This window comes from Theropithecus gelada, chromosome 10 (genome assembly GCF_003255815.1).
Source record: "Theropithecus gelada isolate Dixy chromosome 10, Tgel_1.0, whole genome shotgun sequence".
In the NCBI taxonomy this organism is placed as follows: Eukaryota; Metazoa; Chordata; class Mammalia; order Primates; family Cercopithecidae; genus Theropithecus; species Theropithecus gelada.
In genome coordinates, this window is record NC_037678.1 from 39,938,995 (window position 1) to 39,955,617 (window position 16,623).

At 52.0% G+C, this 16,623-nt stretch overlaps 1 protein-coding gene across 1 annotated transcript in view; it reads right to left on the reverse strand.

Annotated features, from left to right (window-relative positions):
* Nucleotides 1–15,726, reverse strand: part of NTSR1 (neurotensin receptor 1) — a 53,971-nt gene extending 38,245 nt beyond the window's left edge. The window contains exon 1 of the mRNA XM_025400031.1: nt 14,842–15,726. Coding sequence (XP_025255816.1) covers nt 14,842–15,555 — 714 coding nt within the window. The 5' untranslated portion in view covers nt 15,556–15,726. The remainder of the gene's footprint in view (nt 1–14,841) is intronic.
* Between the last annotated feature and the right edge of the window lie 897 nt (nt 15,727–16,623).

The window sequence follows — 16,623 nt, forward strand, 5'->3', positions numbered from 1 at the left end:
TTAAAATCTATGGATGACTTTCACCAGGGGTACTGGACTAACTCTCCTGCCATAAACAGCCATAAAATTGTACACGATGTATCAGGCAATTGTTTTTAGACCCTGGACAAACCTCAGGACTGTGGCCCCTGAGGGCAGGGATACTTGCAAGGTGAGCCCGTCATCACCACGCCTCTGTTTGGGGACAGTTTCCTGATGGAGACATAAGAGCTGAGGTCCAGGCAGAACATTATTATCTGAGCCAAGAAGGCAGAGATCAGAGACAGGGGCTGCGGCCGTGGCTGCATCTGCAGAGCCAGGTGCTAGAGAGGGGGACTGCATGGTGACGAGCCTCAGAAGCCTCCGCTGGCTTTCCTATGGGATCTGTGCTGGCTCAGTGTGTACAGAACAAGGCCATGAAAGGCTTATTGGAGGGCGGTTGGTATCCTGGCAGAGCTAGAGGGAAGAAGTCTCATTAACACATGGAGCAGCCAACAGAGATGCCAGGAAGCCCATGGCACAGGAGGATGGAGAAGCCCTAGAGCGAGGCCTCCAAAGCCACCCCAGCCAAGACAGAATCCACAGAGGAGGCTGAAGGTACACGCTGAGTTCTTCCAAGTGAGAAGGAATTGGAAAATGCCTTGTGCTTTCCGTAGTTGTTTACTCAACAAAGCATGAAACCAAGCCAATACAAGTTCAAGATGACGAGTCTGCCTCTGAACTGCCTGCTAAAATAAGCATCAACACTGTCCAGAGGAACATAACACAATCCAGTCTCTTTAGTGCGTCATCTGCAAGGTCTAGTACAGATTGAAAATGACTAGATATGCAAAGAAAGGAAAATGTGACCCACTGACAAGAAGAAAATGAGTCCATTGAAACAGACCTCAAGGTGGAAGTGAGAAGCAAGAAGTGTCAGGTATAAATCAGCATGATGTGAATCTGATCAGACTCTGACCACTCAGAGTCCACTCAGAGGCACACTGATATTCCAGAGCAACCATTCCAAGAGCAAATACAGAGAGGTGGATCTAAAGAAGTCAGCAGAGGACATAACATGGAATACTCTGGCTTCCTGGCTGGAGGACTAAGTAAAGGATCCCTGGAAACTAGAGTGTGAGAGGAAATCTCAGAGAGGCGAGAGCTGAACAAGGGGATCCCCCACTTCTGTGTATGAGTCAATACAAGTCCTGCAGTTACCATATATAAAGAACATAGCTAAACAATTATAGTCAAGGGCTTGAAAACCGCTATGATGTAAACCATCTCCAAGATCTAAGCTTGCCCCTGAATGGCGCTTGCATGTGGAATGGTTGAACAGCAAAAGACCCAAAAACAGGCCTGACATCAGAACCACTACGGACAGACGGTGAGACAAAAGCGGCAGCTCTGACCAAGATGACTGCCTCTCCAGGGGATTTTAACATAACCCAAACAACCACAACGAAATTCAAAATGTTCGGGAATTAATTCAAAATTACTTAACAGAAAAAGAACCATGGAAATGGGACTAACTCTCAAGGAAAAGATAATCAATAAATGCCGCCCTCAAGATGACCCAGAGGATGGATTTACCAGACAAAGACTTTAAAGCAGGCATTATAACCATGCTCCTTGATGTAAAAGTAACTCTCTTGAAATAAATGGAAAAATGAAAGGTCTTAAAAGAGAAAAAGAAACTATATTAAAAGAACCAATAAAAATTCTAGAATTAAATACTATGACACTATCAAATAAATTGACCTTCATGGAATAATATAGCCAGCAATAGTAGCACAACACATTCTGCTCAAGTGTGCATGTGACATTCACCAGCATAGACCACTATCCTAAACCATGAAACAAGCATTCACAAATTTAAGAATTTAAGTCATGCAAGTTTGTTCTCTAAACATAATAGGGTTAGATTAGAAATGGATAACAAAATAATATCTGGAAAATCCCAAACATTTGGAAACTAAACAACACTCTTCTAAGTAACTCAAAGGTTAAAGAGGAAGTCTCAAGAGATATAAAAATATTTTGATCTAAATTAGAAAACAATGTTCAAAAATTTTGAGATACCACGAAAGCACTAACTAGGAGGACATTTATAGCATTTCATGTTTGTGTTAGAAAAGAATAAAGATCTTAAATCAATAATCTAAGCTCCCACCTTAGGAAATCTAGGAAAAGAAGAGCAAATTAAATCCAAAGCAAACAGAAAAAGGAAATGAAATATAAATAAATAAAATTGAAAGCTAAAAGACAATAGAAAAAAAAAATAAACAAAACCAAAAGCTCATTATTGAAAAAGAACAATAATGTTAATAAAATCCTAGCCATACTGACCAAGGAGAAAAGACAGAAGTCACAGATTACCAATATTACAGACCCCACAGACATTAAAAGGATGATGAAAGAATACCACAAATAAATCTATGCTCTAAAATTTGACAAAATAGATTATATGAACCAATTCCTCAAAAGATACAAATTACTAACACTTACTCATCAAGAAATATATAACCTGAATATTCCTTTATCTTTTAAAATAATTTGTTTTTCGAGATAGAGTCTTGCTCTGTCACCCAGGCTGGTGTGCACTGGTGTGATCTCGGCTCACTGCAACCTCTGCCTTCCGAGTTAAAGTGATTCTCCTGCCTCAGCCTCCTGAGTTGCCAGGACTACAGGCGCCCACCACCACACCTGGCTAAGTTTTGTATTTTTAGTAGAGATGGGATTTCACCCTGTTGGTCAGGCTGGTCTCAAACTCCTGACCTCAGGTGATCCACCCTCCTTGGCCTCCCACAGTGCTGGGATTACAGGCATGAACCACTACACCCAGTCTCTTTGAAAAGAATTGAATTTATAAAAACCTTCCTACAAAACTCCAGGCCCAGATGGTTTTGCTGGAGAATCTACCAAAGCTTTAAAGAGGAAATCATGCCAATTCTACACAGCCTCTGACAGAAAACATAAAAGGAACAAGAACTTCCCAGCTCATGTTATGAGGCCAGAAAACCAGATGAAGATAATCCAGGAAAATAAAGTTACAGAACAATATTTCTCATAAGCATAGATCCTCTCATAAGCAAAAATCCTCAGCAAAATACTAGCAAGTCAAAACCAGCTAATACACGACCAAATGAGGTCTGTCCCAGGAATGTGAGGCTGGTTCATCATTCAAAAATTAACCAAGGTTTTCCACTTATATTAGGCACCTGGAGTGGTCAAATTCATAGAGACAAAAAGTAGAATGGTGGTTGCCAGGGGCTGGGGGAGGAGGAAATGGGGAGTTAGTGTTTGACAGGTGCAGAGCTTCAGTTTGGAAAGATGAAAAGCGCTCTGGAGAGGGAGGGTGGAGAAGGTCGCAAGACAATGTACTGAGAGGGAGGGTGGGGATGGACATGTGACAATGTACTTAGTGCCACAGAACTGTGCACTTAAATTGACTAAAGTGGTAAATTTTATGTGATGTACATTTTATCACAACTGGAAAGTAATCAATATAATTCGCTACATTCACTGACTAATGGAGAAAATCCACAGGATCTTACCACATGATGAGACAGAAAAATCATTGCACAAAACTTATTCATTCATGATTAAGAAAAAAATCTCTCAGCACACTAGGAATACAAGGAAACTTTCCTAACTTTATAAAGAGCTCTCCCAAAAGCTTAAATAAACGAAAAACTTCATACTCGATTAAAAAGACTACAAACTTTCTGCCTAAGATCAGGAACAAGGCAAGAGGTCAATTTTCACCACTCCTATTCACCATCATACTGGAAGTCATAGCCAGAGTAATAGGGCAACAAAAGGAAATAAACATATACAGATTAGAAAGGAGAGAATAAAATTTTCTTTATTCACAGACAGAACGACTGCCTACATGGAAAATCCCAAGGATCCTACACAAAAACTGTTAGAATTAAAGAGTGTGTTTATCATGGATGCAAATATAAGGTCAATATATACAACTAATTATATTTATATGTACTAGTTATGAAAAATTGAAAAGAGCAAATTTCAAAAAAGGTACCATGTGCAATAGCACCAAAACCATGAATATTTAGGTACAAATCTAAAAGCAATGAGTAGGATCTACTTGCTGGAAACTACTACTGATGAAATAAATCAAAGAAGACCTGAATAAATGGAGAGATGTGCTGTATTCATGCATTGAAAGTCTCAAGGTTAGGATGCCAAATCTCCACTACACACTAACAAAATCCCAGCAGACTTTTCTCGTAGCTATTAACAAGCTAATTCTAAAATTTCCATAGAAAGTGAAGGAACTGGAATAACCAAAACAATTCTGAAAAAGAACAAAGTTGGAAGACTCACGCTACCTGAAAGACTTAGTGTAAAGCTAAGGTAATCAAAAGAGTGTGGGATCGAGATGCTAGGGATATACAGATTAAAAGAACAGACAAGGCCGGCCGCGGTGGCTCAAGCCTGTAATCCCAGCACTTTGGGAGGCCGAGACGGGCGGATCATGAGGTCAGGAGATTGAGACCATCCTGGCTAATATGGTGAAACCCCGTCTCTACTAAAAAAATGCAAAAAACTAGCCAGGCGATGTGGCGGGCACCTGTAGTCCCAGCTACTCAGGAGGCTGAGGCAGGAGAATGGCGTAAACCCGGGAGGCGGAGCTTGCAGTGAGCCAAGATCCGGCCACTGCACCACAAACCTGGGTGACAAAGCAAGACTCCGTCTCAAAAAAAAAAAAAAAAAAAAAAAGAACAGACAAAAGTGGGTATAGGCTGGGCACGGTGGCACATGCCTGTCATCCTAGCACTTTGGGAGGCCGAGGGGCAGATCACTTGAGGTCAGGAGTTTGAGACCAGCCTGGCCAACATGGTGAAACCCCATCTCTACTAAAAATACAAAAATTAGCTGGGTGTGGTAGCACCTGCCTGTAATCCCAGCTACTCGTGAGGCTGAGGCAAGAGAATAGCTTGAGGCCGGGCGTGGTGGCTCAAGCCTGTAATCCCAGCACTTTGGGAGGCTGAGGCCGGTGGATCACGAGGTCAGGAGATCGAGACCATCCTGGCTAACATGGTGAAACCCCGTCTCTACTAAAAATACAAAAAACTAGCCGGGCGTGGTGGCGGGCGCCTGTAGTCCCAGCTACTCGGGAGGCTGAGGCGGGAGAATGGCGTGAACCCGGGAGGCGGAGCTTGCAGTGAGCCGAGATCGTGCCACTGCACTCCAGCCTGGGCGACACGGCAAGACTCCGTCTCAAAAAAAAAAAAAAAAAGAGAATAGCTTGAACCCAGGAGGTGGAGGTTGCAGTGAGGTGAGATCATACCACTGTACTCCAGCCTGGGCAATAAAGCGAGACTCAGTCTCAAAAAAAAAAATAATAATAATAATAAAGAGAAAGTAGATGTCGACTCCACAGATGTGGTCAGCTTACTTATCTTGACCAAGGCACAAAGAAGCTTCCATGGAGAAAGCTGTCATCGTGTTATCGGATGCTGGCACATTCGCATATTCATATGCAAAAGAGGACCTATACCTCACACCTTATAGAAAAGAGGACCTATACCTCACCCCTTATAGAAAAAAGGACCTATACCTCACACCTTATAGAAAAGAGGACCTATACCTCACACCTTATAGAAAAGAGGACCTATACCTCACACCTTACAGAAAAATGAACTCAAAATAGCTGATAAACATAAATATAAAACTATAAAACTTCTAGAAGGTAATACAGAAGAAAATCCTTGTGGCCTTGGGCTAGGCGTTGAATTCTTAGACACCATACCAAACGAGTGATCCATAAAATTTGTGATATGTTGGACTTTATCAAAATTGCACCTCTTTGCCATGTGAAATACAATGTTAGGCAAATGCAAAGAAAAGCTACATGGGAGAAAATATTTGCCAATCACATATCTGATAAAGGTCTCATATGCAGAATGTATTTTTAAAACTCTCAAAACTGAACCATATGAGCCGGGCGCGGTGGCTCACGCCTGTAATCCCAGCACTTTGGGAGGCCGAGGCGGGCGGATCACGAGGTCAGGAGATCGAGACCATCCTGGCTAACATGGTGAAACCCCGTCTCTACTAAAAATGCAAAAAATTAGCCGGGCGAGGCGGCGGGCGCCTGTAGTCCCAGCTACTCGGGAGGCTGAGGCAGGAGAATGGCGTGAACCCGGGAGGCGGAGCTTGCAGTGAGCCGAGATCGCGCCACTGCACTCCAGCCTGGGCGACTAAGCGAGACTCTGTCTCAAAAAAAAAAAAAAAACAAAAACAAAAAAACTGAACCATATGAAAACAACCCAATTTCTTAAATAGCAAACAATTAGAACAGGCATTTTACCAAAGAAGATAAGTAAATGTCACTTAAACACAAGAAAAGATGCTTAACATCATTAGTCACTAAAGAAATGCAAATTAAAACCACAACAAGATACACACCTATTAGAATGGGTAAATGAAAACAAAACAAAACAAAACAAAAAAACTGACAAAAAAACTAAAAAGTAACAACTTTACACTTAATTAGAAAGACTGAAAACTTTACCCCTAAGATTGGGAGCAGGGTGGGTGTGGTGGCTCACATCTGTAATCCTAACGCTTTGGGAGACTGAGGCAGGAAGATCTCTTGAGTCCAGGGGTTTGAGACCAGCCTGGGCAACATGGTGAGACCCCATTGCCATAAAAAATACAAAAAATTACCCGGGTGTGGTGGCATGTGCCTGTAATCCCAACTACTCAGGAGGCTGAGGCAGGAGAATCGCTTGTGCCTGGGAGGTGGAGGTTGCAGAGAGGTGAGATTGCACCATCGCACTCCGGCCTGGGTGACAGAGTAAGATCCTGATTCGGAAGAAAAAAAAAAAGATTGGAAGCAAGGCAAGGATGTCTACTCTCATCACTCCTATTCACCATCATACTGGAAGTCATAGCCAGAGCAGTGAGGCAAGACCAAGAGCCGGCCAGGATGCAGAGTGACCGGTGCTCTCTTGTGGGTTAGGGCTAGGGTTAGGGACATTCAAAACAGCTCATCACTTTGGAAATGCTGGCAAACACACTTTCTGTATGACCCAGCAATCTGAAACCAATGTATTTACTCATGAGAAATGAAAATGTATATTCACACAAAATTCATCATATGTCAATATTTGTCGCTACTTTATTCATAATCGCCCAAGCCTAGAAACAACCCAAAAGTCTTTCAGTAGCAAATGCATCAACCAAACGTGGTCTATCCACACAATGGATCTGACTCCACAGTCAAAAGGAACGCCTAGTGGATGCAGGCAACAGCTCAGAGGATGGAGTGAAGGAAGAAGGCCTGCTCGAGAGGCCACGGCCCAGCTGGCTCCACTCACGCGACACCCCAGAAAAGGCAAAGCTGTGGGGAAGGAGAGCAGACCAGTGGGTGGAGGGCCTGGCATCGGGGTGGGTGGGCCACAGGGTTTGGGGGCTGGGGCTCATCTGTCTTCTGAAGTGGGGATACAGGGCTGCGTTTATCGAAGCTCAGGTGCGAACAAGCACAGAAGGGAACCTTACTGCATGTCAGTTGAAAAATGAAGTAGGAACAAAGAAAAGCACGTATCTGGTATCCTACCCCTCTCCACCACCTTCTCTACCCCCACCCTGGCCTAGGTCACCTTGGTCACTCCCAAGACATCCGGCAGCAGCTTCCCAACCACTCTCCTGACCCCTAAATGCATTCTCAACAAAGCACTCAGAGCTGTCCCTTTAACATGTAAGTTGCATGGCGGCTCTGCCCAGAATCTCCCACGCCCACTCACTTCTTCTAGAATAAAAGCTGCAGCGAGGTCTATGAGGCCCGGCGGGATCTGCCGGTGGCTTCTCACACGGCCCTCTGCTCACTCTGCTCTGGCCACCCCAGCCAGGCAAGCGCTGTTCCTCCGACACCCAGCACGTGCCTGCCCCGGGGTCTTTGCACCTGCTGTTCCCCTACCTGGCATCTTCCCCGACGCCCACCAGAGTGCTCCTGCAGGGTCTGCATGAGGCCTTCCTGACCTGCCTGCACCCCTGCGCTCCCCCCATGTGGTTTTCTCTGCAGCTCTTGATACTCCCTGCCAGTCATGTATCATGCCTATCTATTTTGCTTATTTTCTATCTTCTCTGGTGGGACATGAGTTCAGGGGGCCAGAACTTTTTGCCAATTTTTTTGGGCTGCTATACACCCATCCTGGCTTGTAGTAAGTGTTCAGTGAATGAATGATGAGTGAATGAAGGAAGGAAGGAAAGATGTTAGCCCAGATGCTCAGAAGAGAATTCCTCCTGCCTGGGGAGGCTCCCGGCCCTCCCAAGTGCTGCTGCATTTCTGCTGTTGTTCAGGGGAGAACACAAATTCATACGCGTGGGTAATTGAGTCCTTCTTCCGCCCTAGGCACAGTCTCTAGCGTTTTATGTCATTAACTCATGAGACCGCAGGGCAGTCGCTACCTCCAGTGGGCTGATAGGGAAACAGAGGCACAGATGGTCACACCACTTGCTCAGAGTCATGCTGCTGGCCAGCGATAAAGCTGGGATTTGAACCTGGGTTCTAGCAAGCCAGCCATTCCGAGCCACTGGGCACAACCCAAAACCACCAATTCTCGGGAAGCATTCCCCTGATCCCCTTCTTGCTCCCCTGCCTGCCTTCAGGAGCCAGCCCTGGGTATGCAGGACGCAGCCCCCACAGGTGCACAGGGATGTAAAGTCCCAAAGCAGGTGTGGGTGGCTTCGGGTGGGTCAGCACGCTGGGCACCTCCCCTCTCCAACCTGTACCAGGTCCACGTGGCACTCCAGACCCAGGGCTCTCTCCTTGGCCTCCTGGAGTGGGTGGTGCCCCACTGGTGATGCTTTTGGGAAGAGCAGTGGGCACAGGGGTGGGGCAGGTGCCTTGCCCCTCTCTGGGCCTCGGTTTCTTCACTGACACTGTGGAGCCCGGTGGTCCCCCTCTGGAGTTGTGCATTCCCCTTGGGATGCCATGTGGATGGGGCCAGCCCCTCGGCGACTGCACCTTCACTGGCGGTGACAAGGTCAAACTCCAGGGTGTGGCTGGGGAACAGTGGGGGGTCTCTGGGGCAGGCAGACCCCATGGCTGTGACCTCAGGAACACCATCCCCCCAAGTGCCAAGAACCAGGATCTCTATTCCCCTCCATGCCCACCTTGCAGAGCTAGCATTGTGCAGGCAGCAGCCTGGTCAGGGCGTGAGGGGCTGCGGGGTGGGGGGCTCGTGTCCCCACAGCCCTTCATGGCCATGCAGAGGAGGAGGATCTTGAGTGCACACAGGCTGGCAGGAGGGAGGACCTGGCCACCCGAAACAGCCTTGAGCGGACGGCAGCTTGGCCACTCTCTGCTGCTGTTGTTTTTCACAGACTCATGGAGGCAGGACTAACACATGCTGAAATCCACCCCTCAGCCTACAGCTCCATGAGCTTTGAACCGCAACCAACACAGACTCACAGGGGCAGGACTGACACGCGCTGAAATCCACCCCTCAGCCTACAGCTCCATGAGCTTTGAACCGCAACCAACACGGAACCAACAAGGTACATGTAACCAACAAGGTACATGTCTGCAGGTCCTCTCCCTGCCGTCTCCCACCTGGCTCCAACAGGCAGATCTAGTGCCTGGAACAAGGCCAAGGTCGCCTCCCTGTCCTGTCCTGCCCTCTCACCCCCCACGGCCTCAGAGTCACCGTCTGAACGTCTGATTTCTCTCGCCAAATTCTTTATTTCCAACATATAGCACTTTAACCTTTTGAAAACTTGTAATTACTAAATTTTTCAAACACACACCAAAAATGTCATCGACACCCCCTTCCCACGATTATAGACTTAAGACCAATCTTGTCTCCTCTGTTGCCATCCTATAGCCCCTTCCTCCAGACCATGCTTCAGTAAATCTGAGACATTGTATCATTTTGTCTGTAAACACTTCCATATGTACCTCTAAGAGATCAGGACCATTTTGACAACCATACCCATAACAGCTCTGGACAAGAATTTGTAGCTATTCAACTACCCAGGCTTTTCTCGCTGTTTCTTGGCATGAGGAATGATCGGCTTTGGTGCCGGCATTCTGCAACAGGTTGACTTGTCCGAGTCTTTGCTAAGAATCCAGGCCACCGTCTCCGATTCCCTCACTGTTTATTTGTAGGACAGACTGAGTTGTTTGTCTGGAGGTGTTTCTTGTGGTCTGGGTTTTGCTGGCTGTATCCTAATGGTGCATTTGTCCCTGTTCCTCTGTCCCTGGTGTGTCCTGTGTGTTGGCAGTGGCATCAGGGGCTCCATCAGATTCAGATTCAATGGCTTTGCTCCAAGGATGCCATGGGGCTGTGTGCACACCAGAGCTCACCTCACACCTAACTCTCTCCCCTTCGTGACACCGGCAGCTACCAAGAATCCATGCCGGCATCCATTGTTTGATCAGGACTGCACCTGATGAGTGGGATTCTGACACTCCTGCTCCTTCTTCACTTATTGGTGAACATTTCTGCACTGAGACGCTGCCCTTTACCTACTCTTGGGTTATTCTAAAGTACCGTTTGAATAGAAAAGGCAGGAAAAATGCTCCACTCCTTTCCTCTAAAGGGTCATGGGCTTTTCAGACTGGAGGAAGTGTGTGACTCTTGGCCTCACACCAACAGCACTCGAAGCCCTGCGCTGCAGGTGAGGACACTGTGGCCGCCACAGCCGGAGCCAGAGCCGCCCAGAGCTGCATGGTGTGGGTCCCCTTCCCGCCCCCAGGGGAGGTCAGAGTGGGGCAGGCTGTTCTAAGGACCCCTTGAAGAACAACTTCTTCTGTAACTTTTTTTTTGAGACGGATTTTCCCTCTTGTCACCCAGGCTGGAGTGTGGTGGTGTGATCTTGGCTCACTGCAACCTCTGCCTCTGAAGCTCAAGCGATTCTCACGACTCAGCCTCCTAAGGAGCTGGGATTACAGGCATCCTTCACCACGCCCGGCTAATTTTTGTATTTTTAGCAGAGATTGGGTTCCCCCATGTTGGCCAGGCTAGTCTTGAACTCCTAACCTCAGGTGATCCACCCGCCTCAGCCTCCCAAAGTGCTGGGATGACAGGTGTGAGCCACCGTGCCCGGCCTTCTGCAACTTTCTAACTAGAAAAAGTTCCCACTGCTGAACAGTCGCAGGAAGAATACCCAGGACGCTCGGCTGCCCGTGGCAGGTCTGCAGCCCAGTGCCGCGTGGCCCGCGAGCGGTCTCCTCCCTTGATTCACTGTCTGCTTGCTCTCCTTCCATTTGGCCACACCTTTTTTCCTGAATGATTTGAGAATAAGTTGCAGACTCCACACTCTAAACACCTCTGTATCCTTCCTAAGAATGAGGATTCTGCCTGTGGAGGGTGCTGGGCACAGCCTGGGGCACGGGACAGGAGCCCTGAAATAATCCACGGCCGGATTTCACTGGAACCCGTCTCCTTCCCTGTCTCAGCTGCCTCTCCTTTCCTGGAATTCTGCCAGCCCTGAACAGCCGGGGTGTTCGCCAAGTTGCCCTGCGCTCTGTCTGTTCCTGGAGGCCTCTGGAGCAGGGGTTGTAGGAGACCAGCTCCTCCTGCATGAATCGAGGCCTCGTCGGCCCCTGGGAGGGAGCAGGTGCCCTCTGAGTTGGGATCTAACCCAGCAAAGAGCACCGCTGTTTGTATTCAATATGAAGAAGGCTTGCAGAGAAAACAAAGGAGGAGGCAGGGAGGCTGAGCCTGCAGGAGCGGGACTCGCTTGGTGCAGACAATGGCAGTGATGAAAGGAGTCCTCACGGCCACTCAGAAGGATCTAATGGACTCGTGCCTGTGAGGCCGAGAGGGTTTGCTTTCGTGTGGGGCCGTGGTCGGGGCGGGTCTCTAAAACTTTCAAAGGCTGCAGCCACCTCATCCCTCATCTGATTTGAATCGGATACCTGAGGTCCCAGGCCCCTGCCACCGTGGGTCCCTGGACACACACGTGTGCATACGTTCAGTATACACACCGTGGATGGATAAGCATGGGACTCTGATGACCCACCATCTGGGCCATCAGCCCTGAGCCCTGCCACACAGAGCCTGTGCCACAGCCGAGGTCAAACCTGGAGGTTGGACCTGTGCCATGGGGGACCATCCAAGAAGCAAGGGCCATCTACCTGTGTGGGGCCACGTGTGTGGGTGGGCTAGAGGAGGGGTAGGACAGTCCAGGGGAACCCAGGAGCACCCGTAGGTCCCTGAGCCCCCAGCACCTTCTCCCAGTCACACTGCTGGCACTGGGGCCAGGTCTGGGGCCTTTGGGAGGGTCCTGGGCACCAGGTCCTGTCTGCTGGCCTGAGAGCCCTGCCCACTCCACTGTCGACTCCCAGCCCCAGCTACACACTAGGAAAATGCCCAGCTGGCTTCAGGGAGGATTACCGTAAGTTGCTCCAAAGTGTTATCACCAAACCACCTCATTTCTAAACACAATTTCTGTTTGCAAGTGCCCAAGTCAAACTTTCGTAGGGGCCCCTGGGGCAGGAAAGGACCCCTGTTTTGGAAAGAGGGGCCATTTGATTGGCTACTGCCCCAACACTTCCAAACGTGGTCACTGAGAGGCAGACACTTAGCTGAGGGTATCCAGCCCCTCCTCAGTCAGACATCATCGTTTGAAAGCTGAATGTTCACCCAGATCTGCCAGTGGCCCAGAAGCCCACGGGGAGACCATAAACCCCCTAATTCTGGGGAAACCTCTAGTAAAATGGCAAATGGCAGAGCAGGGGTCGGGGGAAGCCAAGGCCTCTCCTACAAGGAATGTTCTTTTCGAGCACACGGAGCAGCCGGCATTAGGGCCCTGGAAAGCCCCAGGCCGCCAGCATCGGATGGAGGAGCACCCTTGTAATCAGCCGCTCCCAGGCACGCAGCTGAGCCCTTTAAAGAAAAGTGGAAACTACGTTCTCCAAGGGTGTGGAGGATGCCAGGGGCATTCAGCAACGCTCGGCCAGCATGGCATCTGCAGGGCATGGGGCCGCTGTCCCAGGGTTGAAGTGTCACAGGCCTCTGTGAGTGGACGAGTGCCTGTGGCTGGCCGCAGCATGACTTGGCCAAATCTGCCTCACAGCCTCGAAGCAACAAGGCTGGACAGGTGGTGCTTTGGGAGGCAAAATGATGTCCCACAGGTGCCCAATCCCAAGTACCCAGCAGAGAACCCACGCACGCCAGGGAGGACACTTTCTTGGGGGTGGAGCCGAGCTGTCATCACGCCCCTGTGCTTTTCAGCTGTTTGTTTTCGAGGATTGTGGAGGCTGGTGAGCTCCTGGCCTTTTGCCAGGGGAGCGGGAGGATCAGGGGTCTGAGCGGGGACACCTCCTGGGTGGGCAGTGACAGCACTGACCCCTCCACTGCTCACCTTCTGAAGGATTGGGTGGCTGTCGCCCCTGGGGCCCCTCCACGCCGACTGGGGATAGGTTCCCCCTGGCCAATGCCGATCAAAGGCAGGAGCTTGGGGAGAGCAGATGAAGCCTCAAAGGGAGCGAGAGGTCACTTATCACTGCGTTTACCCCACGGGCCGTGCCTACTTCTGCCTCTGGGGAGGGCAGGGACTCTTGCGGCAGAGGCAAAGCAGCCCTGACTCACTGCCTGCTACCAGTGTCTGTGGGAGGGGCCTCCCCGAGAGGAGACACCTGTGGCCACCAGTTCTACGTGCAGCCGGGGAGACTGGGAGCTCAGTTCTACCCCCCACCCCCCAGTCTACCTGGGTGGTGGCCAGTGGAGGGTCAGTTAGGGCCCAGGTGACGCCCTGCCCGGCACTGCTGCCCCCACCCCCACCGGGCACACTGGCATATGAGGGCTGCCCAGGCAACTACAGAAGCTTAGCTGGGAGGCTGCCGATGCTGGTGTGTCGGGAGCCAGGGGGACAGCCAGCCACCCCAGCCCCTCTAGCTGGGCAGAGGTGGGCGACTCTGCCTGGATCCTTCACCCTCTGGCTTCCTTAGCCCACCAGAAATGGAAGAAACTCCACACCTCGAAGGCTGCTCGTGGTCCAAGGTGCCATCCAAAGTGCCCGACCAGCCCTGACTTCCTCCCTGGACACCAACCTCCGGCTCGGGACTTTGGTTTGATCAGTCCTCCCCTCCAGCCACGAACCTCAGCCAAACTGATTCCCAAGGGGGCTTCCCACCTGCATTCCTACGGCGCTTTGCTCAGACCCTTGGGGGGCCCTTGGTCACTCGGCTCCAGTTTTATGCACCTCACCACAACACCACCACCACACGCAGAGCCTCACAACCTTCCCAGCAGAAACATCGTCCCCACCATCCAGCAGTAACAGTACCTGTGAGCGCTTCTACGTGTCGGGGGCCATGCAAACACTTCCCATACATTCTCTCTCAAATGCTCTACCTTCTGAGGTCAATGCTAAGACTACCCCATCATACAGATGGGAAAGCTGAGGCTAAACTAGGAACCAGCCCAAGATGGCATCAGGTTCTGCTCTGACTCCCCAGTTTGGGTCAGGGCAGGCAGTTGGGAGGCACTGGCAGAGTCAGTCTGGGGGCTTCTCTGCAGAGGAGAGGAACGTCACCTGTTGGGGGCACAAAGCCTTTTGAGCAGCTGATGAAAGGGACCTCTTCCTTTGGAGACGCAGGTGCCAGCGCACATGTTTCCATTAGAACTTAAGGAATTCACAGACGTCGGAGGCCCAGCCACCAACCCCAGGGAGGTCACAGGCAGGGGCTCCATCCCCTCAACAGGAGGGGAGAAGATAGGGGCTGAGCCTGGCAACTCCGGAGCTGCACCCAAGCTGCCCCAACCGCCTTCGCAGCCTCACAGGAGTAGACTGTCTCTGTGACATCTCTCCCATTCCCTACCCAGAAGGCACACCACTGGCGTTGCTTTTGGGGTGAAGGAGAGGGGAGCCCCGGGGCTGGTTACTGAGGCTTACCTGTATGACGACTTTGACAGTGGCGGTGTGGATGGTGGGGGTGCACACCAGGCCGCCGGCGTGCTGGCCGTCGGCGCTGCGGTTCTGCTCGCCCATGGTGAACAGCATGGGCACCGCCAGCAGGGCCGAGGCGAGCCAGATGGCGCTGATGAACTTCTTGGTGCGGCTTCGGGACATGAGGGTCTTGGCCTTGAAGGGGTGGCAGATGGCCAGGTAGCGCTCCACACTCAGGCTGGCCACGTTGAGGGCCGTGGCGTAGGTGCAGGCGTCGCGCAGGAAGTAGTAGCCGCGGCAGCCGGCGTCGCCGAAGGCCCAGGGGTGGTGCACCCAGATGAAGTTGTACAGCTCCACCGGCATGGCCAGCAGCAGGGTGAGCAGGTCGGACAGCGCCAGGCTGCCCAGGTGGTAATGCACCGTGCTCTGCAGACTCTGCAGCGACTTCTTCCGCGCCAGCGTGAACGCCGTCACCGTGTTGCCCACGGTGCCCACCACGAAGAGCGCCAGGTACACGGCGGTCACCAGCACCTTGGAGTAGATGTCGGTGTTCACGTCCAGCTCGCTGCTGGGTGCCGCCAGGACGCGCTCCGAAGCGTTGCCCGAAGCGTTGCTGAAGCCCGGGGCTAGCAGCCCCGCCTCCAGTCCTGCCTGCGCCCGCTGGAAGGGGTCGGCGGCCGGCGTGCCCGGGGTTCCCGGCGTGGAGCTGTTGAGGCGCATGGTGGGCGCTGGGGTCCGCGGCTCTGTCCGGCGCCTCCGGGGCTGGAAGTCCGGGCGGGAGTGGGCACGTCTCAGTGGGGGACCGATGAACGGGAGCCCAGAGGAGGGCGCGTGGCGAAGACCAGCGGGCGCGCCGTCCAGCCGGGAAGCGCCAGACCCAGACGCGCCGCCCCCAGCTCCGGGCTCCTGGCTCCAGACTCCGCGGTTCCTCGGGCTGTCTCCGGGCTCGGCGCTTGCCACCGGTTCCGGGTGCCTCTGATTTCCAAATCGCGCGGTTCCCCAGGCTCCCGAGGACAGCGCGCAGCCTGGCTCGGGCTGCGCGGGGCGAGCTTGTGGCGCCGGGAGGAATGCACGCACGGCTGCCCCGGCGCGCTCCCCTCCCTCGCTCCGAATCTCCTCCCTCGCGCTCTCCGCGCACCCTAGCCCCGCACACTTCCCGCCGCGCCCGCGCCCTCCCGGCTCTGCGCGTCTCCACGAAGCCGGCGGCCGCGCGGCGCGCCCAGCAGTTGGGGGTGGCGGCGGAGGAGGGAGGCAGCCCCCGCTGTCGTCCCCGCCCCACCCGGGTGCAGCCTGGCGGGTCGCCCCCTCGCGCTCCCCGGGGCAGGGCAGGCTGGGTTGAGCGCTCCAGGGAATCAGGATTCCGGGCGGGTGCGGCGGGTATCGTGCACCGGGCCCTTCCTGCCACCCTTTTCCCTGTTCTCCGCAATTTCTCGCTCCGGCTAGTAAGGGAACTATGCACCTCCCCCAACCCTGGGCTCGCTCAGTGGGGGTGAGGGTGTATCCGGAGGGCAGGGAGGGAGGAAGCTCCCCGCTGGCAGGGCTGGGCGGCTGCGCAGCTGGTTGGGCCGCCCCCCCCCACTCCTGGGTGCCCACAGGGTGCCAGAAGCTGGGTGCCCAGGGGGGCTCCAGGACCACTAGAGATTACATTTCTTGTGATTACTTTTAAAATCTAGCCGCAGTCATGGGCGTGCCTGGTCTGTGAATGCATATTTCTGGGATATGCCCAGTGGGAATGGTGGGGGCTCAGGGCATAGTTATCACCTGGGGCAGGGGCGTGAGGCAGTGCTG